The sequence below is a fragment of the Perognathus longimembris genome, chromosome 24 (assembly GCF_023159225.1).
Source record: "Perognathus longimembris pacificus isolate PPM17 chromosome 24, ASM2315922v1, whole genome shotgun sequence".
NCBI lineage: Eukaryota > Metazoa > Chordata > Mammalia > Rodentia > Heteromyidae > Perognathus > Perognathus longimembris.
Genome location: NC_063184.1, coordinates 32175921 through 32198992, shown reverse-complemented (window position 1 = coordinate 32198992; position 23072 = coordinate 32175921). Strand labels below are relative to the sequence as shown.

The window sequence follows — 23072 nt, the reverse complement described above, 5'->3', positions numbered from 1 at the left end:
GGAAATGTGGCTCAGTGGTAGGGTGCTTACCTAGCACTCATGAAGCCCTGAGTTTAATCCCTCGGTACCACATAAGCAAAAAATATCTGGAAGTGGGCTGGCTGGGAATGTGGCTTAGTAGCAGTATGCTTGGGTTCGATTCCTCAGCACCACATAAACAGAAAAAGCCAGAAATGGTGCCGTGGCTCAAGTGGCAGAGTGCTAGCCTTGAACAAAAGAAGCCAGGGACAGTGCTCAGGCCCTGAATTCAAGCTCCAGGACTAGCCAAAAAAAAAAAAAAAAAAAAGCATAATTGATAGTAATTTCTAACACTCTGTCCTCCCTACTCATTTTCTCTCCTATAACAAAATAAATACTTCTGTGCGCTTCCCTGAGGATACCATAGCAAACAATAAGCTTGGTTTATAACACCGGAAGTAGACACTGAAAGTCATCAATGGAGTGGGCAGGGCCAGGCTGGGGGAGTTTCCTTGAATCTTTCGGCTGCTTGGCCAACATTCTGGATTTGGAGAGGCATTACTTCAATCTCTTCCTATATGGCTATCTCCTCCATGTGTCTATCTGTGTCTCTCCTCTCTTTCTCTCCCTCTCCCTCTTCTGCCTCCTTCTCAAAGCCCCCATGTAGGCTGGCCTCCAATTAATGGGTTCTAGTGACTTTACAGTCTCAGTCTCACCAATAGGCGCATTTGCCATGTCTGGCTGTATGTCTTTCACTCACATTGGAATTACTGTATGAAGTTGTCTCTCTAGTATGAAGTTGTCATAGCTAATCACTATCTGCAGTGACCCAGTTCCCTTTTAGGGGGGCTGCTAGGTATCCAACCCAGGGCCTCACCCATGGTAGGCAAGCCCTTTATTAATAAGCCACACCCCCATCCCTGCAATGACTCTACTTCCAAACAAGGTCACTTACAAAGGCCTTCAAAGCTGAGCACAGTGGCTCACACTTGTAATCCTACCTACTCAGGAGGCTGCGATCTGAGGATCATGGTTCAAAGCTGGCATGGACAAGAAAGTGTATGAAACTTCTTTTTTTTTGGCTGGTCCTGAGGCTTGAACTCTGGGTGTAGGCTCTATATTCGAACTTTTTGCTTAGGACTAACACTGTACCACTTGAGCCACAGTGCCACTTCTGGCTTTTTCTGAGATGTGATTGGAGACAAGAGTCTCACAGACTTTCCCGCCTACACTGGCTTCGCAGTATAATCCTCAGATCTCAGCCTTGTGAGTAGCTAGGATTACAGGAGTGACCCATGGAGCCTGGTCCATGAGACTCTTTATTGACAATTAACCACCCAAAAGCTGGATGTGGAGCTGCTGCCCAAGAGATCGAGCACTAGCTTTGAACAAAATTGCTTAGGGACAGCACTTAGGCAGTGAGTTCAAGCCCCAGGATCAGCACAAAAGGCTATCTTCCTGTCATGCTAAGGTTTGAACTCAAGAGCCTTTGGCTTGGCTTTTTCCACTCACAACTTGAGCCAAGCCTCCAGTTCTGGCTTTTTGCCATTAATTGGAGATAAGAGCCTCACAGATTTGTCTTTCCCCAAGTTGGCTTTGAAGCAAAAATCCTCACATCTCAGTCTCTTGAGCAGCTAGGATTATAGGTATAAGCCACCAGTGACCAGCTTCACTATCTTTTTTGAGAGTAATATTCAACCGGTAACTATTTCTTATACTGTGTATTTCCACAGCAACCTAAAAGAAATGCTTTGTATAATTATCTCTAAGATGCTGATCTGATCGGCATCATCTGTACCTCCTCTGTTAACAACTTAGCTGTACTGGATGTGACTGCTTGCATCCTTCTCTTTATGAAGATTCTCCTTATTATCTCCAATTAACCACAAAAAAGCCGGAAGAGGAGCTGTGCCTCAAGTGGTAGAGGGCTATCCTTGAGCAAAATGCAGGGACAGTGCTCAAGAGTTCAAGGCTCAGTAACACACTAAACATTTAGTTAAATCATATTCCAATACCCACTAGCCATGTAGGCTTGGTGGCCACTACACTGGATGCCAGGGAGCACTGGCTTCATCACACCAAGTGCTTTGGACAGCGTAGTCTTCCGGAATGGCTCCCCCTAGTGTTACACAGGCACAATCCAGAGGAAGAGCCACGTAAGGAGAGTGGCTATATTCTCAGAGCCCTGCGCAGTACATTAAACACCCACTCACACACATACACGCATGTAATTAGGGATGTTTATAATTTCTAGCTAAAAATGTTTTAAATTTTTCAGATATCTTAAGCTTTCTGTTCCCTTTAGAGATGTGAATTTTTGTTTCATTGAGTGATGTGTCTTTAATTGTCCCTAATTTGGAGTTACCTAATTTCTTGGCCTCCATTTCTGTACTGTCAGCTTCCTACTGCTGCTATAACAAACCCAGTAGCCTAAAACAATACATATTTAAATACTTGTTTATTAATAATGGAAGCATGGGATGATATGTGGGTATTTTGATTAGAAATTAAAAGTTGTGAATACTAAACCCATCAGGAATGATTACTGAATCCATTTCTGCAACAAGTTTTCTTACTAATGTGTATTTAAATACCACTAACCTGAAACTAGATGTCTTCCATATTAAATACTTCTAGTAATGTACCTTAGAATTGGAATATTTACAAGTTGTCACCACATCCATCATTTGAGGAATAAAGTATTTTTATTTTTCATTTAATGATGCAAACACAAATGCTGACTTGATACATATTTGTATATTACTTCTCTTACATTCACAACTCAGTAGATGGGGAATCCAGAGGCACTGCTAGTCATGTGTAACATCCCTACAACGAAGAAGGAAAAAGTTAAACTACAGACTTAGCCAGACATAATAAATTATACTACTCTCAAAGTCTAGAAAATAAGCCTAACTATAGCACCAGTACTTCATTTTAAGGTTAAATATATATTGTCTGAACCGTGGAAGAGTCCCCAAAGTCATCTCATCCTTATTTAAATGCCAATTTCACTTTTATCTCCATTGGATCATTGTGGCACTAGAATGGGGTATAATCAACCCAAAAGTGTTGAGTTTGAGAGTTAAGTATGGAGAAAAACATGTGTTTTGTGATTACTGTGCTTATTATTCAACTGATATGAGTCCTCTATTCTGCTAATCTAATCCACAGGAGTTGACTTTATTATTGACAGTACTAAGGTATGTACGCATGCTTGCTAAAAAGCTTGCTAGCAAACTATTAGTTGAGCCACATCTCCTACCTGAGAGTTTGGTGTTTTTGTTTTTTGTTGTTGTTTTGTTTTTGTTTTTGGTCATGAGGCTTGAATTCCAGGCTTAGGCTCTGTCCCTGAACTCTTTGGGTTTTTTTTTGGTCAGTTGTGGGGCTTGAACTCTGGACCTGGGCACTGTCCCTTGAGCTCTTCCACTCAATGCTAGTGCTCTACCACTAGAGCCACAAAGCCACTTCTGGTTTTCTGGTGGTTAATTGGAAATGACAGTCTCATGGACTTTCCTGCCCTGGGCTGGCTTTGAACCTCGATCCTCACATCTCAGCCTCCTGAGTAGCTAGGATTATAGACTTGAGCCAGCTGCATCAAGCGAAGTTGAGATTTTTAAGAGGCATCCTTCCCTTAATGGGATTAATACCTGGGTATCAGGATCTCACACCTGTAATCTTACTCAGAAGGCTGAGATCTGAGGGTTATGGTTCAAAGCCAGCCTAGGCAGAAAACCCTTGACACTATTATCTCTAATTAGCCAGCAAAAAGCTGGCAATGGACACATGGCTCAAGTAGTAGTTCACTAATGATAAACAAAAAACTAGATGGGAGTTTGAGGCCCCTAGTTCAAGGCATGGTATGAATGTACACATTATAGAAAAAGACTAATAAAAAACTTGAAAGAGGGGGTATGGCCTAGTGGCAACAGTGCTTGACTCCTATACATGAAGCCCTGGGTTTGATTCCCCAGCACTGCATACATAGAAAATGGCTAGAAGTGACGCTGTGACTCAAGTGGCAGAGGGCTAGACTTGAGCAAAAAGAAGCCAGGGACAGTGCTCAGGCGCTGAGTCCATGCCCCAGGACTGGCAACAAAAAACAAAACAAATAAAAAACTTGAAAGATTTTTGCCAGGCACTGGTGGCTCATGCCTGTAAAATTACCTACTCAGGGGCTGATCTGAGGAATGCAGTTCAAAGCCAGCCCAGGCAGGAAAGTCCATGGGAATCTAATCTCCAATTAACCACCCAAAAGCTGGAAGGAGAGGTATGGTTTAAGTGGTACAGTGCCAGCCTTGAACCAGAAAGCTCAGGGACAGTACCCAAGACCTGAGTTCAAACTCCAGTACTGGCATACGCCCCAGTATTGGCAGGCACACACACAAAAACTTGTTAATGTGTCAAAGATGGTTCAAATTTAAAAAAAAACAAAAATCAACTAACCAAAGTACTGTATTTAATAGGTGCAAATTAACTTGCATAATCTATTCACACTATAAAATTGTATACTTACTATATTAGCATTTCCAAAGTTTATTCTAATCCATTTCTTTTTTTATACTCTAAAAGATCTTCTTCATGTCGTGTGAGAAGCTGAAAATTAAAAGTTAAAATTAGGAATGCAATAGTCACAGAAAGTTAAAGAGAAAGACACTAAATAATAATGCTTATATTTTTTAAAGAGTGGGTTAAAAATAATTACTATTCTACTTAAAAGTAAAAAGCTAAGAGATTAAAAGTTTTAAAAGCTGCCCAAATTTCAAAATCTGCCTGGCTATTGGCTTTTACCTATAATCCTAGGATTATACACTGAGGAGTCTGAGATCTAAGAATAGCATTGAGAAGCCAACCTGGGCAGGAATGTCTGTGAGATTCCTAACTCCAATTAACCATACAAAAAAGCTGGCAGTGAGGTTATGGCTCAAGTGGTTAAATGCAACAGCCTATAGCAAAAAGAGCTCAAGGACTGTGCCCAGGCCCGGAGTTCAAGTCCTACAACTGATACACACATTGCACCACACACACACTCAAAAAGGCAATGCTTGAAAGTTTAAAATCAAGTTGGGTCAAAGATGTTTTATAAAGAAATAAGAAAATAATATAATGAACAGCCTTACAATACAGGAGGATTTAGTTATTAAGGGGAAGGGATCCAGACTGGCTGAGGAATGTTATGCTTCTAATCTTAGAAATCTGAAGCTGTGAGTTTCTGAATTGACAGTTCTGAACTACTCGTGTATTAACTAGATGCCAAGGTGGCTGTCTGGGAATCCACATCAGGAAGACACTCAGAGCAAAGACTCAATCTCACTCCTTGGAGCTCTCAGCGGTAATCAAACCGTTTTTCTTTTTTGGCCAGTTCTGGGGCTTGGACTCAGGGCCTGAGCACTGTCCCTGGCTTCTCTTTGCTCAAGGCTGGCACTCTACCACTTGAGCCACAGTACTACTTCTGTTTTTTTCTATATACGTGGGACTGAGGAATTGAACAAGACAAGGCTTCATGCATGCTAGGCAAGCACTCCACCACAAGGCCACATTCCCAGCGAAATCAAACTATGTTTTTTTTTTTTTTTTTGGCCAGTCCTGGGCCTTGGACTCAGGGCCCCAGCACCGTCCCTGGCTTCTTCCCGCTCAAGGCTAGCACTCTGCCACTTGAGCCACAGCGCCACTTCTGGCCGTTTTCTGTATATGTGGTGCTGGGGAATCGAACCTAGGGCCTCGTGTATCCGAGGCAGGCACTCTTGCCACTAGGCTATATCCCCAGCCCCGAAATCAAACTGTTTTTAAGGAAAAACTTTAAATATGTAGAAAATGGGCTGGGAATGTGGCTTAGTAGTAGAGTGCTTGCCTAGTATGCATGAAGCCCTGGGTTTGATTCCTTAGTACCATACAAACAGAAAAGGCCAGAAGTGGCTTAAGTGGTAGAGCGCTGGCCTTGAGAACAGAGGCTCAGGGACAGAGCCCAAGCCCTGAGTTCACGCTCCAGGACTGGCACACATACACACAAAAATAGTGGAAAATTTCACTAACCAGTAGTACTGAAAAGGATTAATCGCTGTGAGGTTGCAAAGGGCTGAATCATTGTATTTTTTTTTCCCAGTCCTGGGCCTTGAACTCAGGGCCTGAGCACTGTCCCTGGCTTCTTTTTGCTCAAGGCTAGCATTCTGCCACTTGAGCCACAGCGCCACTTCTGGCCATTTTCTATATATGGGGTGCTGGGGAATCCAACCCAGGGCTTCACTTATACAAGGCAAGCACTCTACCACTAGGCCATATTCCCAGCCCCTGAATCATTGTAAAGAGAAATCCCTAGAGAAGTTTTTTGTTTGTTTGTTTGTTTTTGCCAGTCCTGGGCCTTGGACTCAGGGCCTGAGCACTGTCCCTGGCCTCTACTTGCTCAAGGCTAGAACTCTGCCACTTGAGCCACAGCGCCCCCTCTGGCCGTTTGCCATATATGTGGTGCTGGGGAATCAAACTGTGAGCTTCCTGTGTAGAAGGCAAGCACTCTTGCCACTAGGCCATACTCCCAGCCCCCCTAGAGAAGTTTTTTTTTAAATATTTTCTTATTTTTTTTATTATTTTTATTTTTGGCCAGTCCTGGGCCTTGGACTCAGGTCCTGAGCACTGTCCCTGGCTTCTTCCTGCTCAAGGCTAGCACTCTGCCCCTTGAGCCACAGCGCCGCTTCTGGCCATTTTCTGTATATGTGGTGCTGGGGAATCGAACCTAGGGCCTCGTGTATCCGAGGCAGGCACTCTTGCCACTAGGCTATATCCCCAGCCCCCTAGAAGTTTTTAAGAGTGGAAAATGGATGGCAATGGAGGAAGTTCCAAACACATCAAATACAAAACCAAACATGGCATCTTGATTGTCATTAGTTGGGCTTTGAATAAGGTGGCTCAAGTGGTACAGTCAAGTACTGTGGTACTGTCAAGTGCCAGTCTCGGCTTCAATCCTAAGAATCACAAGACACGCAAGAGCCTTGATCCTCACTAAGTGCTGGTGCGGGGTTCACACCTGTAATCTTAGCTGCTCAGGAGGCAGAGATCTGAGAATTACATGGTTGGAAGCCCAGCAAGGGCAGGAAACTCCAAGAGGCTCTTTTCTCCAATCAATCACACCAAAAGCTGTCTGTCAGTCTAGGTGTGGCTCAAGTGGAAGAACTACCAGCCTTGAGCGAGAAGGCTAGGGGATCACAACACACCTGGGCCAGGAGTTCAAGTCCTACTACTGGCACCCAAAAGAAAAAGGAAATGCAGACTAGTGGATGATACCAGATTCAGCCTGGTCACTGTTTCCTCTCCTTGCTGCTGCGATCTTTCTTCTCGGTCCTTCTCGGGATCTCCGGGGAGGAACAGGCGGGCGGTCAGCCATCCCTCGAATACCGTTACCGCTGGGAGCGGGCTCTCCTACACACCAACTGCCACGTGCAGCAGTCTCCCCTCGCTACCGACCCGAGGTGGGGGTGTGCAGTACTCACTTTGAACCACAGGAGGCCCGAGACGGCCAAGCTCAGCACGACCTTGGGCCAGTTGGGCTGGGCGTGCAGCGGCTCCCGCACGTAGAACTTGGACCGCGAGGCTGCGGAAAGGGGACAGGGGCGCTGTGACTTCCGCCTGGTGGGGACGCCATGGCGACGAGGGGCGCGCCTCGGACCTCCCCCGGCGCGGGGGCCCGGGGACGCGGGAGGGGGGGGGCCGGCCCGGCTCCCCACCCCAGCCCGGCCCGGCTCCCCCCCACCGCCCCGGCTCCCTCCCCCCGCCCCGGCTTCCCCCCCCCCAGCTCGGTGCGGAGGCCCGGCCCGGCTCCCCCCTCGCCCCGGCTCCCCCCCCCGCCCCGGCTCCCCCCCCCGCCCCGGCTCCCCCCCCCCAGCCCGGTGCGGAGGCCCGGAGGCCCGGCCCGGCTCCCCCCCACCCCCGGCCCGGGGACTCGGGGGCCCGGCCCGGCCCGGCGGCAGTCAGACCCCCCCCCCCCCCGCCGGCAGGACGCCCGCGAAGCCGGGGTACCCCGAAGGCGGAGCCTGGCCGGTGCCGGCTGACGTCGCCCTCCTCCTCCTCCCCCCGGTCCTCGGAGCCGGAGACGCCCAGGGCCTCGGCCCAGGAAGGTCACGGCCGAAGCCGGCGGGAGTCACCGTCGTTCGGCCTCCGAGAGCGCCGGGCGTCCCGGCGGGCGTCGGCCGAGGGTGGGACGGGCCGCCCGGGCCCGGGGGAAGAAGACACTCACGGCCGCGCAGGAGCCGGGCGGGCGCCAGCAGCCGCGACCAGGGGCGCAGCAGCGCCGAGGACGCCATCTTGTCGGCCAGGCTCCGCCCCCTTCCCCCGCCACGCCCCCTCGGCGTCAGCGCGCAGGCGCAGATCCTGCGCCCCCTGGCGGCCGGAAGCCGCGGGCCCGGGCGTCCCGGGGCAAGTAGGTCAGGAAGGTGGTGTTAGCAGGGTGTGTGAGTGAGTGTGTGTGTGTGTGTGTGCGTGGCTCGTCCAACACTTTTACACCCGTACCTTCAGGCCGATCCTCTAGGCCTGTTGGGAAGCCTTGAAACTCTCCTTACGGAAGAGATTATCCTTAAAGACAAACCCACCTTGTGCTGACCGGCTGGGTTTTTTTCTGGGTACAATTGAGCCAGATTTGGGGGCATTCAGGTCCCAAGGCAATCTGGTGTCTGAGGAGCCGGGCACGTGGTGCGGCACAGTGAACTCTGACCCCGTGAGAGCGCTTGCCAGGCAAGCAGCCAGGCCCTGGATTCAAACTCTAAGACCCCGACCCCCACCCCCCAATGACAAACCTAATGCCATCTAGGTTCCTTTTAAAGCAAAGAAAGTGTTCGCAATATGAAACGACTTTTAAAACTTTTTAAAAAACAATTATTGGCCGGAGAGAAAAACAAAAGGCTTGCTTTACAGCTCATTTTAAAAACGCAAGTGATGGCTACACAGGTTGCTAAAACTGTGAGTCATTTTAGACCGAGCGTGAGCCTCCCGGACTCGGGCTCAAGTAAGCAAACCACCGAACTCACGGAGCGCTGAGTCAGTGTTGCCTCTCAACTCCTTGGCTCCCCGCCCGCTCAGCAGCCTCTCGGTTGCCTATCCGGTGTACACTCATCTTCAGAAGCCTGTCCTCCTGCTTTCGCCAGCCTCAGACAAGTTAAAACAGCCATTCACATTTACTCAAAAGTATACACAACTAGTATGCAAACGACTAATTTCAGAACCCATGACGGGAAAAACATCTGTTTCATTCCTTCCTAGTCAGAGCTTTGGTCCCTGTATCCTTTTACTCGTGTATATTTTGGGAAGGTGATGAAGTATAAGAACACTGCCCTCAGCACATCGGAGCCGATGGAACTCTACACTTGGAGTAGGCAGCTGTAGGTGAAACTCCATCATTTTTTTTTTTTTTCATGTTGGTTGTGGGGCTGTCACTGTCCCTGAGCCTCTCCTGTGCTCAAGGCTAGTGCTCTACCACTTGAGCCACGGCACCATTTCCAAACCTCCATCTTAAAAGAGTCCCAAAGAGATCATTTCAGCCAGAAGCTAATACTATTATATTTTGGTAGGAGATGCTTCATAACATTAATATAAACAATAATATAAATAATATATTTTAAATATCCTTTATTCATGACCCAGGTAAGCAGAGAGGACATTTGAGTTAGTATCTAGAAAAACAGTTTTAGTCCTAGATTTTCCCAGTAGGAAATGTTTTACTCAACTCACATCTCTCGGGGAGAGCTAGAGAAAAGGAACAATTGAAAAAAAAGTTACATGAAATGCAAAACACTACATATGACAATAAAAGGATGATGGTATATACCCATAACCTCAGCTACTTGGGGGATCAGAGAGAGGGGGTCAAGGTTCAACCCGGAGGCATATCTCTAGGGGTAAAGTCCTTGTCTAACATGAGGCCTTGACTTCACATCACTGCAAGGCCAAACACATCCCCCAAAACAAAATGCAAAGGCAAGAAAACCCGCAAAAAAAGCTCACAATAGGGACATATTATAAAATCTGGGTGACATTCATACATTTCTTTGGTTGTTTATAAAATGCATTAAGATGCGAAAATCTCAAGATGTCAATAGAAAACATAAAGATGGAGAGAAATTTCATTCTATCCCTTTTATAGAATTGAAGTTTGCAAGTTGAAATGTTTTCATTTTTGGCTAATGTTTTTGGAGGTAGATCTCCCCCCACCCTCCAGGTTTAGATCCAGTCCCTCTGAGTTTTTGAGACAGTATCTCAGTATGCAGCTCAGGCTAGTCTGGAACTCCTGCTATGTACATTTGGCTGACCTCAAACTGTCAACAGTCCCACCTGAGTCTCCTGAGTAGGAGAGTTACAGTCACGTACCATCACACATTTTAACAGAGACCCGGAAGTAAGCAGGATGATAATTAGTTCATTTATCTTACCAGGAAGTATGAAAACTTTTTGGAAACTTAGCTGTTATACCATCTAAAATCTATGTCAAATAGTAGAAATTAGAAGATATTAAGCTCAGGTTATCACTGTCTGTGTGGTCAGACTACTAGCTGCTGGTAAATTTTACCTTAGAAAGAAATCAGATATGCTAAATTAAACTAATTGTTATTGAACCTTAAAAATTGTTATTTAGGGCTGGGAACTATTGCTTATTATGCAGTAACACTTGACTAGTATGCAGGGGCTCCAAGTTCAATACTCAGTGGAAAACAACAAAAATGTTATCAGCCCAAAAGAATTAAGTTGCCCAACTGGGTTTGTCTCGAAGACCACAAATTTACTCCTGTAGTGAGTTCTCAGAAGCCTAGACAATTATAATTTTTCATATAGTTGAAAGGTTTCTAGTACAGTGGATCTGCAGATTACAATAACATTTTTTCTTGTGTGCTCTATAGTTGAGCCACCGCTCCCCTTTTGGCTTATTGGTGGCTAATTGGACATAAGAGTCTCACAGGTTTTCTTGCCCAGGCTAGCTTGGGTCTCAGCCTTCAGTAGCTAGGGTTTCAGGCATGAACCATGGGTGCCAGGCCAGGACTGGGGTTTGAACTTAGGTCCTTATGCTTAGCAAGCATAAGATGGAGCCAGGCCTCCATCCCTGCTCATAACTAGTCATTTTTAGGATAACGTCTGCTTCATACGCAGGCATGCTTGAAAACCAAGTTGCCTTCTTTAGGCCTTGGTAATTGCTGGGATGACAGGCACATGCGATTGTGTGGACTGAGAAAGGGGCAATGAACTTTCTTGCCTGGGCTGGCTTTGAACTGAAGGCCAATTTCAGCCTTCCAAGTAGCTCTAGGATTGTAGACATGATTGACAAGTGCATGGCTACTGACTTTTTAAAATACAAATTTCTAAGTGTGTTCTTAATTTTATATATACTCTATCAAAGTTAACATTCAAAAGCTGGCCTTTTTGGGTGTTTTTTTGTTTTTGTTTTTGTCACACTGGGAAAATGAGCCCACATGCTAGGCAAGGTCACTACCACTGTGCTACATCCTCAACCATTTTTGATACTAAAACATGACTTCCTGTACATACAATTCCTAAGTACTTTTTTCTTTTTATTGTTGGTGGTACTGGGACTTGAACTCAGGGCCTTGTGCTTTGTCCCCTGGAGCCATACCTCTTGTCCAATTTTCCTAATTGAACTTCTAGAGAGATTACAGAATCCAAGGAAATTTCAAGATCCTACTTTGGAAAGCCCTCTTTCTGCCGCAGGTGAAAGAAGAGGTAATAGCAGAGACAAAGCCCATGTTTTAATCTCACATATTTCCAGTGGGAAACATTTTTTATTTGTTTATGGGTGGTTTTTTGTTTTGTTTTGCTAGGTTTGAAACTCAGGGCCTGGGCACTGTCCCTGGCTGCTTTTGTTCAAGGCTAGCACTCTACCACTTGAGCCACTGCAGCACTTACTGCTTTTTCTGCACATGTTGCACTGAGAAATCGAACCCAGGGCTTCATGCATGCTAGGCAAGCACTGTACCACTAGGCCACATTCTCAAGCCCTGGAAAACATATCTTAATGAAAAAAAAACAAACTGCAGAATTGTAAGTGTAAATAAATTTAAAGAGCGCATCTTTATGACACATCTTTATGATTTATGATAAATTCAGCACCTGAGAGGGATAATGACTCTTCTGCGTGGACCTAGAGGGTACTCAGTATCTGGGCTGACCTTGCCTTACTAGAGCAGTTCCTTTCTAGCATTCTTGCCAGATTCTCGTCCGCTTCCACGGTCGGAGGCGTCGTGGCCATGACTCGACGGTCGTCCACACGAGCGAGCGGGAAGCCAAGCTCCAGGGGAGTCGTGACTCTGGACCTGTTCACCCAAGCCAGGTGACTCACAGAGCTGGTCCTTCAACCTCGCATCGCGTGGCCTCCACAGTGAGAAAAGCAAGCGCTGCTGCGACCTCCGGAGGCTCTTCGGGCGGGACGCGCGCGCCACTCACTCGCTTCCGACCGAGCCAAGCCCCTTCCCAGGCTCCGCTCGGGCAGGGCGCACGCCGGGCCCAGGGCCCCCCGAAGCTGGCTAGCCCCAGGGGACAGGTCAAGCCCTCTCGCGCGCTCTTCAACCTCGACTCTCGGCCCCTCCTCTGGTTTGGGTCACACTGTAGTCCCGGGGCAGCGGGTCGAGGGAGCGGTTCTGGCACCCTCCGCCCGGGGCCCGCCTGGGAGCGGTCAGGCGCTGCAGGCCGGCCCGGCGCACACGGGCTGGGAGTTCCCACAGGGCGGGGGGGGGGTCGCCGTCCGCCACGGAGCTGCCTACTTTCTCTCCAGGCTCCCGGGCGTCTGTCTCCCAGGGTCTCCGCGAACCCCACCCCGGCGGGCCCCCACCCCTGGCGGCCCGAGCGCGGGCCCTCCCGTCCGCCCCCCTAGCAGGTCAGCCGGCGCGCGCGGCCCGCCGCCGGCTCCCGGCATGCTCCGGGGCGGGGAGGGTGGGGAGAGGTCACGGCGCCTGCGCAGTGGGAGGCGTGACCCGGGTGGGAAAGCCCTCCGCGGCCGCCATTTTGGCTGCCTCTGTCGGTCCGTTCAGTTACCACGTGAACCGCCGACGGAGACCCGCGGGGGAGGCGGCGGCAGCCTTGAGTGGGGAAGGGGGGAAGAAAGGCGGCGAGGGGCGGGGGCGTCCGCACAGGGCGCGGCGGCGACCCCCGAGGCCTCGTGGTGGCGGCGGGCCGGGCCCTCGGAGGCCGAGGCGGCTGGGGACCGGCGGCGGCGGCCGGCCGGACGGACTGACGGGGCCGGGCGGCGGCGGGAGCCGCGGGAGCAGCCGGGACGATGCCGGCCGTGAGCCTCCCGCCCAAGGAGAACGCGCTCTTCAAGCGGATCTTGGTAAGTGGGGGGCCCCGGGGAGGCCCCGCCGGCGGCCGGGCCTGCCAGCCCAGCCCAGCCCGCCGCGGCCCGCCGGACCCCGCCTTCGGCGTCGAGGCCCGGCCCGGGGCGCCCGCGCCCGCCCGCGCGCCCCGCGGCCCCCAGCCCCGGCGCCGGGACCGCGCCCCGGGCGCCCGCGCCCGCCCCTCCCGCGCCGCCCGCCCGCAGGCCCCGGCTCCGCACTAGGCCCCGGGCGCCCGGCCTGCGGACTGCGGTCCTCCCCCTCCCGGGGCCGCGCGCGGGGCAGCCGGCCACGCGGGCAGCAGGCCCGGCCCGGGTGGGTTGCCCGGTTGCGCCCTGCGGGCAGGCCGGGGCGGTAGCCCCGGGAGGAACAGGTGGTGCGGATGCTGCCCGGCCCCATTCATTGCCTGAACGCGCTCTCCGTCCGTCCGTCCGTCCGTCCGTCCTCGGTCCTGCGCCCCTCCCTCCTCCTCCTCTCCCGGGATTCACCTGTCCCCGCCCGGCCCGGCCACAGAGTGACCTCCGAGGAGGGGAGGATGGAGGCAGTCGGAGGGAGGGCAGGAAGCTTTCCAAGAAACTAGCGCCTCGTAGACCTGCCCACTCCTTGGGCCTCGGCCCCTTCTGGAGCGAGGGAGAAGCGTTTATTTTCTGTTGTCCGAGCGGGAAACAACCGCACCCCTTCTTCTCCTCGGGAGGCGGGGTCCGCTGCGAGGGGGCGGCCGGCCGGGTAGGAAGTGAGAAGTTAGCGGAGAGCAGCGGCGCTCCAGACCGACTGACTTTCCTTCTAAACCGAATCGTAACAACACCGATGCACCATCCTACCAGAGAAAAGAGGATATAGGAACTTTTGAGTGTCTGTGATCGTAGCTGCTCGGGTGGCTGAGATCTGAGGTCCGCAGTTCAAAGCCAGCCCCAGGCAGGAAAATCCACAGGACTCTTTAACCCCCATTAAGCAGAGGAGTGTTGGAGGTGTAGCTGTGGCTCAAATGGTAGAGTGCCAGTCTTGAGGAACAACGACAACAAAAAGCTCAGGGAGAGCACCCAGGCCCTGAGTTCAACCTTCTGGTACCGGCACACACACACACCTTTTGAGATGGATTTTGTTGATGGAAGTTCAGGCTCATTCCTTCCATCTCAAATATGTGCAGTCTGCATTTTTAACTTCATTGTAGTTAGGGGTTGTTTACATTGTAATGTGTCTTGTAGCCTTGACTATAATTAATACATTGTATCACATTTTTGTTTTGTTTGGTATTTAATGTGTGGGCTGCCCCTTTCTTGGCAAACCTTTGAGAAAGAATTAACTATTTGGGAAACCTCAGACTTAAATTTTGAGGATGTGTGTGAAAGTGATTACCCTTTTCTCCAGGGCACCTGCTTGTGAAGAAGGGCTCTGAATTTCATTCATGTCAAACTAACCTGGATTTTACAGAATATGTATAGATGTAGTTAATGTTGGAACACTTACATTCTAATATAACATGAAATCCTTGTAGTTTTGTCATAAGAGTAATTAAGTGGGATTGTAGCATCAGTTTAGGAGAATGATAATCTCACCAGGGCCTTGTGGCACAAAGCTCCCAGCCCATTGAATTCCCTTTTCTAAAGAAGAAGCTGAGTGACTCACGTGTAATCCTTGTTACTCAGGTGGCTAAGATGTTTATGATCGAGGTTCAAGGCCAGACCAGGCAGAAAAGTCCATGAGACCATCCAAAATAGCCAGCAATATGCAGGTTTGAAGGTGTGGCTCAGAGGGTAGAGTGCCAGCTCAGCCATTTTAGCTAAGTCTTTATCAAACCAAAGCCCTACATTCAAATTCTAGCATTTACAACGAAAGTGATTGGTGAGTAGAATTATAATACAGCTTGATTATAATTTCTCATTAATAACCAACTTTTTTCTTTTCCTGTTTCCTTTTTTTCTTAATACAATTTCATTGTTAAGGTATGTGCAAAAGGGTTGCAACTTCATAATTCATAATATATATACTTTTCTTGGACATTGTCACCCCCTTGGTTTATCTTTTTTCTTTAGTGGTGCCAGGGGTTGAATCCAGGATCAAGCATGAGTTACACTGAGTTATGTCTCTAGCCTAGTCCTCCCAACTCCTTTCCCTGAGTTGGCTTGCTGGGCTGGTAAGCTACCACTTGAGCCCTGCCTTCGGAACTGGTTAGTTGTGTTTTGAGACAGGGTCTTGCTCTGTAGTTTAAACTGGCCTGAACTCTCCATGAGTACTGGGATTACAGGTGTGCACCACTGCCCCCAGCTCCAAGCCTTTATATTGAAAAAATAAATCAGGCTAAAAAGTTGAGATGAGAGTCCCAGAAGCACTCATGACATGTTTACTTGTATTTAACATTTGGCATATTTGCTTTCTCCCTATATGTATGAAACAAAAGCAAATTGTTAAGCCCGCACGGTGGCTCATGCCTGTAATCCTAGCTGCTCAGGAGGTTGAGATTGGAAGATTGTGGTTTGAAGCCAGTTAGATTCTTACCTCCAATTAACCACTCAAAAACCAGAAGTGGTGCTGTGGCTCAAGTGGTAGAGCCCTAGCCTTAAGTGGGAACAGGCTCTGGGACAGTGTCCAGGCCCTGAATTCAAGCCCCACAACCGACCAAAAAAAAAAAAAAGTGTAAATTGTTTACAAGTCCCTAAACATTTCATCACTTAACACTTGAGTTAGCATGTCATATGAGTAAGGACATTGTCTTGTATACCATAAAACCATTCACAGTCATTCTTTAGTATTGTCTAGTATCCGGTTCATGCTTAGATATTTCTCAACTGTATTTTCTCATCTGTGCAGTGCTCTTGCATATGTACATTCTACATCTACAATAAAGAGAATCCCTCTGTTGCCCTTTTAGAACAGATCAATAGGTTGTTCCTTTTTACTGCTTGGTAGTATTCCATGGATTTACCACAGTTTAACCTTTCAAAGGATTGCAGTTCTCAATTAAGCATCTTAAACAGTTCACTTTGGTGGTGGTGATAATGGAGCAAAACCCTTTAATTACGTTTTAAAAATCACAGTGCTAAAGGAATTGTGAAGTTGAAGTCTATGCACAACAAATGTGAGAAATTACCAAAAGTAAAGAAGGTATAACGTTCTTACTGTTGACTTACATTAAGAATGAAGACATATAACCAACCAAAAGGATTGTGTTGCTTTTTCAGAATTATTTTTTTCAGCTTTTGTAGTAAGTTAGCTCTTGATTTCATTCTTTTTTTCCTGTAAGATATAGGAAAAGATGAAATATTCTAATGCTTTGTAGTCATATTCTAATGCTTTGTAGTTGGTAGGTTCCACCATTCTGTTTTTGTGAACTGCTACTTTTCTTGTGATATACTTGTTTGTAACTAGGAAATAGTTTTCTAAAAGTTTGAAACCTCAGTTTGAAAACATGAATTTTTTCATTGGTAACCTGGTTTTATATATTTGTATAGTTTCAAGTTTTGTAGTTTAATTGCCTAGGTTGATCTAGTCTAGTTGATAACTACTATTAAGTTGTGTTGCATTTTGCCCTTTTCTCATAGTATTCATTCATGTTTTTTTTTTTTTTTTTTTTTTTTTGGCCAGTCCTGGGGCTTGGACTCAGGGCCTGAGCACTGTCCCTGGCTTCTTCCCGCTCAAGGCTAGCACTCTGCCTCTTGAGCCACAGTGCCGCTTCTGGCCGTTTTTTTTCTGTATATGTGGTGCTGGGGAATCGAACCTAGGGCCTCGTGTATCCGAGGCAGGCACTCTTGCCACTAGGCTATATCCCCAGCCCTCCACAAGATTCTTATTTACTATTAACAGCAAAAAGCCAGAGGTAAAGGCATGGCTCAAGTAAGTGGTAGAGTGTGAGCCATGATCTTGGAGTTTAATTCTCAGTGCCACATGCGTGCACATATCCGTAAAACTGGCTGGAGGGGTGTACTTAGCATGATGCTAACACTCTTAACTTATTGAAACCCTACCATTTGCTAGTTATGTCTTAGATGCTATAAAGGAACAAATCACAGTAGGACTTTCTGCAATCTTGGAAATGTTCTCTATCAGCTGTAAGATAGTCATTGGCCAGGTGTAGCTGTGGTATACTTCAGGTGTGACTAGTGCACTAGAGAAACTGAATTTTTAATTGATTGGAATAATTCAAATAGGGTGAATACCATTTTGCGAATGCAACAACACTTTTGGAGACAAGGTCTCCTTATGTTGTCCAGGCTGTCCTGTAACTCAAGATCCTTCTGTCTCTGCCTGCCGAGTGCTGGGATTACAATGTACACCACCATTCCCAGTTCTAAAAAGAGCACTTTTTAGAGTCCTTTATAAAACTTTTCAAGATGGGCTATTTTTGGGGGGGGGGGTAATACTTTACTTTGAACTGACAGCCTTCCATTTGTTAGGCAGGTGCTCAGCCACTTGAGTCATTCCATCATTCCCCTTTTCGTGTTGACTGTTTTTAGGATAGGTTTAGGATAGGCTCTTACTTAAGGCAAGGGCTAGCCTTAACTGTGATATTCCTAGTTCTGTGTATCAATAGGTTGGGATGACAGGCACTTAGACATTGGTCAAGATAGAGTCTTAAAATCTTTTTTTTTTTTTTTTTTTTTTTTTTTGACCTGGGCTAGCATGGAGCCATGACCACTATCTCTGACTTTCTGGAGGCTTCTTTCCATGCTTTTGAGCCACTGCACTGGGCTAAGGTGGGCATTTCTATTAAGCAGCTAGTGTTAAGAATCAAGAATCACATTTTTATTTTTCAGGGCACTTACATTGTACTTGTCTAGTGTTTAACTATTTTAGGGGAGGGAGATGTTCTCTGTAAGGCCAGTGATTTATAATAATTGTTAAGTAGTCGCGCTTACTATAGGTAAATTATTTCATATGATTTATTGCCTTCAGGAAAAGTGCTGTTTTTATTATAGTTAATGACATTAGTTTTAGATACTGATGAAATTCATAGCAGAAATTGTTACCAAAGGGCTGGGAATATGGACTAGTGGCAAGAGTGCTTGCCTCGTATACATGAAGCCTGGGTTCAATTAATTCCCCAGCCACCACATATAAAATATATATGTATAGAATATATATATGCCTGTGATTGCAGCATTCTAAAGTCTGAGGCAGGATCAGAAATTCAAGGGCAGCCAGCCTAGGCTATTTAGTGAGATCTTGTCTGGAGTAAAAAAAGACAGAACATACAAAGTGGGAGAAGTGGAAAGAGGGTGGTTAATGAATGTGGGTATAAAGAAGTAACTTCTTGTTTGTGAGGTTTTGTTTTGTTGTTCTGTTTCTGAGACTGGCTTGCTAGGTATAGTCCAGGTTGGTCTTGAATTTGCTATTCTACTTAGCGCCCCCAATCCCCCCAGTGCTGGGACTAAACACCTGCAGTATCTCACCAAACCAGGAGAAGTAACTTCTAATGTTCTGTAGCACAGTAGGTTATCTATGACTGGCAATAATTATGAGTGCTTCAAAACAATTAGCTGTGAGGATTTTGAATGTTCTCAAAGAAATGATACATGTTTGAGGTGATGGATATACCATTTACCCTGAGCTGGTCATTCTGTGTTCTATACTTGTGTTGAAATATCACATTGTCCCCTGTAAGTATGTATAATTACGATGTGTAAATTAAAGGCAGTTTAGAAAAAAGAATCTAAAACCCTAAATAGGGCTAGGATGTAGCTCAGTGGCAAAGCGCTTGCCTAGCAAGTTGCAACATCCTGGGTAGTGTAAAATTACAACTTTTTTGGTAGTACCAAACTTGCACTCAGGTCCTAGCACTTGCTAGGTAGGAGCACTGCCTCTTGAATTCCCTGCCTCTAATTATCTTGCGTTCATTGTTTTAAGGGGTGGTAGGACATTGTGGTTTTGGCTAGGCTGGCTTGGGCCTTGCTTTTGGTTCTCTTGTAACTGAGATGCATATGCCAACAGGATCAGCTGATTGGTTGAGATTCAGGGAGGTCTGGGTACATTTTTATCCAGGATGATTTGGATCTACATCTTCCTAATAGCAAGGATTACAAGCATGAGCTACCATGCCTGACCAAATGAGAATAAGAACCTGGGGCTTGAAGTCAAGACCTGGGTGCCCTGTCCTTGAGTTCTTTCTTCTCTTCCCCCCCCCCCCCCCCGCCCCCAAGGCTAGCCTACTACCACTTCTGGCTTTTTGGTAGTTAATTGGAGATAAGAGTCTCACAGATCGTTTTTTTTTTCTTTTCTTTTCCTGGCTTTGAACTGTCATCCTCTGATCTCAGCCTCCTGAGTAGCTAGGATTATAGGCATAAACCACTGGTGCCCAGCGTAATAAATGTGTATTTTTGTTTTAAATTGACAAAACATATATTCTAAAAATGATGTATTGTGTTAGAGCTCTGGAATGTTTTTAAAAATTGTTCTTTCAGGTTGAGAGTAGGTTAAAAATACATATTTGGTAGATTATAGGGGCGAATAGGATATTCTAGTAAAATAGTGACCACAATTTAGTTTTTCATAGTAATAGACAGCAACACTACGGTCTCAGAAAAGCAGACAAAAGCTTTGTAGGGAACTATATTTAATGTTAGATTCTGTAGGTATTTCAAAGCTTTACAGTTGTTTGGGGTCATTATTAGGGTTCACACATCCTAGTTACTTGGTGATAATAGAATTACCATCCAACTAATGCTTTGAAGCACTGCTAAAAGGACTTTGCAGAGCGGTACAAGGCTCCCTGAGTGAATGGTAGACTGGAGAGCTACTGACATTTCTGCCTCATGAGTGTATGTCTTCTCTTAATGTGTGTCCTTATTTCCTTTAATACTTCTACTTCTGACAGTGCAGTTCTGTCAAGAACATTGATTCAAATATATCTTCCTTTGTTCATAAAAGGGTCTTTGGACATAAAAAGCCAGGTCATGTAAAAGATCATATGCAAAGGGCTATTTGTTCAGAATTTTCTCCCAGATAAGCTCATGACTGACTACTTTATCTTATTTTGTATAGGACTGTACTTTTTTTTTTTTTTTTTTTGGCCTGTCCTGGGGCTTGGACTCAGGGCCTAAGCACTGTCCCTGGCTTCCTTTTGCTCAAGGCTAGCACTCTACCACTTGAGCCATAGCACCCCTTCTGGCCTTTCTGTTTATGTGGTGCTGAGGAATCAAATCTAGGTTTCATGCATGCTGGGCAGCACTCTATCACTAAGCCATATTTCCAGCCCCAGGACTGCACTTTTGTGTCTTAATGTCGTAGAAGCTGTCTTTCATCAGGAGACTCCTCAGCCTTATTTTCTTTTTTCCCCTGCTTTGTCTTCTCCAATATAACTTAATAGCATTTGACATATGCTTTCCTATCTATTCATTTTATATCTTCAACAATTAAAATGTAGATTCTTTAAGGGTAGAGGCTGTTTTGTATTAAATTGCTATGCTCACATTTATTAATAATCTACCATTGTTGCTGTTCAGTAACTTTCTTACATGAAATGACTTAAATGGTGATTTCAGGGCAGGAGAGTTTGGATTGTTTGCTTGTGTGAATAGTTTTGGAAAAGGGAATTAAGCTGAATTTGCTTGTTTATTTATCTATTTATTGTTGATATTAGGGCTTGAACTCAAGGCCTGTGTTCTGTCCCTGAGCCTTTTCACTCAAGGCTGGCACTTGATCACTTTGAGCCCTAGCTCCACTTGTGGATTTCTGGTGGTTAATTGGAGATAAGAGTCTCATGGACTTTTCTTCCTGGGCTGCCTTTGAACGGCGGTGTTCCTTAGATCTCAGCCTCCTGAGTAGCTAGGATTACAGGCATAGCCACTAGCACCCAGCATGAGTAGGATTCTTTTTGGACAGTGTCACTCCTTCCCTCCCTTGCTTCCCAGTTTTTCCTTCCAGTCCCCATCCATACTTGTATAGTTCATTTGCTATATAGTGCCTAATGTGAACCACTGTTGCATTTATTCACCCAGAGTTGCATTATGAATGAATAGTACTAGTTTGTTAAGTGGCCTTTTTCGCCAAAGAACATAATAAGCTTATTACTGTTTTTTAGTTGCTTTAGTGTTGGGGAAAGTAGTACCAGAATTAAGTAAGCTTGGTGACCTGAGACTGACAAATGAGAATATTCAGGTAGTCATCAGTCATGTATGATTTCATGAAGCTCTATAATTGCGTGTGCTTCAGTCCTGGGGTTTGAACTTGGCCTAGGACCTGTCCCTAAGCTTTTTGGCTTAAGGTTAGTGAGCACTTGAGCCATAGCTCCACTTTAGCTTTTTTTTTTTGCTAGTCTTGGGCCTTAAACTCAGGGCCTGAGCACTGCCCCTGGCTTCTTTCTGCTCAAGGCTAGCACTCTGCCACTCTGGCTGTTTTCTGTATATGTGGTGCTGGGGAATTGAACCCAGGGTTTCATGTATATGAGGCAAGCACTCTACTACCACTAGGCCATATCCCCAGCCCCCCTGCACCTTTTTTAAGTCTGCACCCAGTACCTGCATTACCTAGGTAACTGGCACCCCTGGAGGCAGTTACCTCCCCCCTTCTCTGAGCACATCCAATCCACCTGGCCATACCTCCCGCCTTTCCCTATATAATCCGGCTCAGCGTGGGTCCCCTCTCTCTTTCCTTCTCTTTGTTATTCTTTCTCTTTTCTCTTCTTCCTTCCCCTCTATCTCCAAGCACCTCCATCTTGTGTGGTCTGGGAGTTTGCTCCCCCCCACCCCAATAAATTTCTTCTCAGCAAACCTTACAATTTGCCTTTGTGTTTTTCAGAAAATTTAAAATTCACGTTGAAGCTGAATTATTAGCATTTAGAAAAGTGTACTAAGAAGTCAGTGTAAGAATGGCCAAGTTATTTAGCTAATCAGTGAGTTTAGCCAGCCATTAACATTGATATGCATCTAGATACAACTCCAGTATTTACAGGCAATATCTCTGAGGAAGAGAGAAAAGCTTAGATTCTTAATGAAAATTGGTTCTGAAAAGTTCTGGTTTTGATACTAAAATGTAACAGTGATGACGTTTAAAGAGTGGTAGTAGTATCAGTATTAGGGTGTGGAATTGTATTCTTGACTGTCAGGGAACTTCCCCTGAAATGTTGGCTGTATAGTTACACTGCCAAGCTCTCCTGCTCCTGTAATACAAGCTGGACAAACTTGTATGAAAGTTGTGACTTAAAAAGAACTAGCCTAACTAGTTTTTTCCTCCTAGGTAAGAAGAATTAAGATTCTTCTCCTAGGTATGAATTATATTGGTCCCTGCTTATTATGATATGAAAGGAATTCCTTAAAATTTTAATAAATGCTTTGTGCTTCTCAAATAGCAGCTCTAGTTTTCAGAGTTTCTCCTTTTTTTCGCTCTCTCTTTAAATTTCATTGACCTTCTCCTTACCTTTATTATTTACTCCTTGCGTTTAATTTGTTCCTTTTTTTTTTTCCCCAGTCAGTCCTGAGCAGGGCCTGAGCACTGTCCCTGGCTTCTTTTTGCTCAAGGTTAGCACTCTACCAACTTGAGCCATGGTGCTACTTCCTGCTTTTTCTATATATGTGGTGCTGAGGAATGGAACTCAGGGCTTCATGCATGCTAGGCAAGCACTCTACCACTAGGCCACATTCCCAGCCCCTGGTTTTTTTTCTTTTCTTTTTAGGTGTTAAGGTGGAAGTAGAGGTAATTATTTGAGACTTTTGTTTTTTTTTTTGCTAGTCCTGGGCCTTGAGCTCAGAGCCTGAGCACTGTCCCTGGCTTCTTTTAGCTCAAGACTAGCATTCTACCTCTTGAGCCACAGCACCACTTCTGGCCTTTTTGTATATATGTGGTGCTGAGGAATCGAACCCAGGGCTTCAT

The 23072-nt window shown here is 46.3% G+C and overlaps 2 protein-coding genes across 3 annotated transcripts in view; one reads left to right on the top strand and one right to left on the bottom strand.

Moving 5' to 3' along the window:
* Positions 1-2644: 2644 nt before the first annotated feature.
* On the bottom strand, positions 2645-8276 carry Ndufc1 (NADH:ubiquinone oxidoreductase subunit C1). Its single transcript, XM_048333384.1, has 4 exons — positions 8183-8276; positions 7440-7540; positions 4475-4554; positions 2645-2787 (listed from the first exon to the last, which is right to left on the bottom strand). Exons 1-3 carry the CDS (start codon positions 8247-8249, stop codon positions 4495-4497), a joined length of 228 nt encoding a protein of 75 aa, XP_048189341.1. The 5' UTR covers positions 8250-8276; the 3' UTR covers positions 2645-2787; positions 4475-4494.
* A 4765-nt stretch (positions 8277-13041) lies between these two features.
* Naa15 (N-alpha-acetyltransferase 15, NatA auxiliary subunit) overlaps positions 13042-23072 on the top strand; it is a 50152-nt gene continuing 40121 nt past the window's right edge. The window contains exon 1 of one of the 2 annotated variants that reach the window (XM_048333383.1): positions 13042-13270. In XM_048333383.1, coding sequence (XP_048189340.1) covers positions 13217-13270 — 54 coding nt within the window. In that variant the 5' untranslated portion in view covers positions 13042-13216. The remainder of the gene's footprint in view (positions 13271-23072) is intronic. The other variant, XM_048333382.1, reaches the window with a different exon arrangement.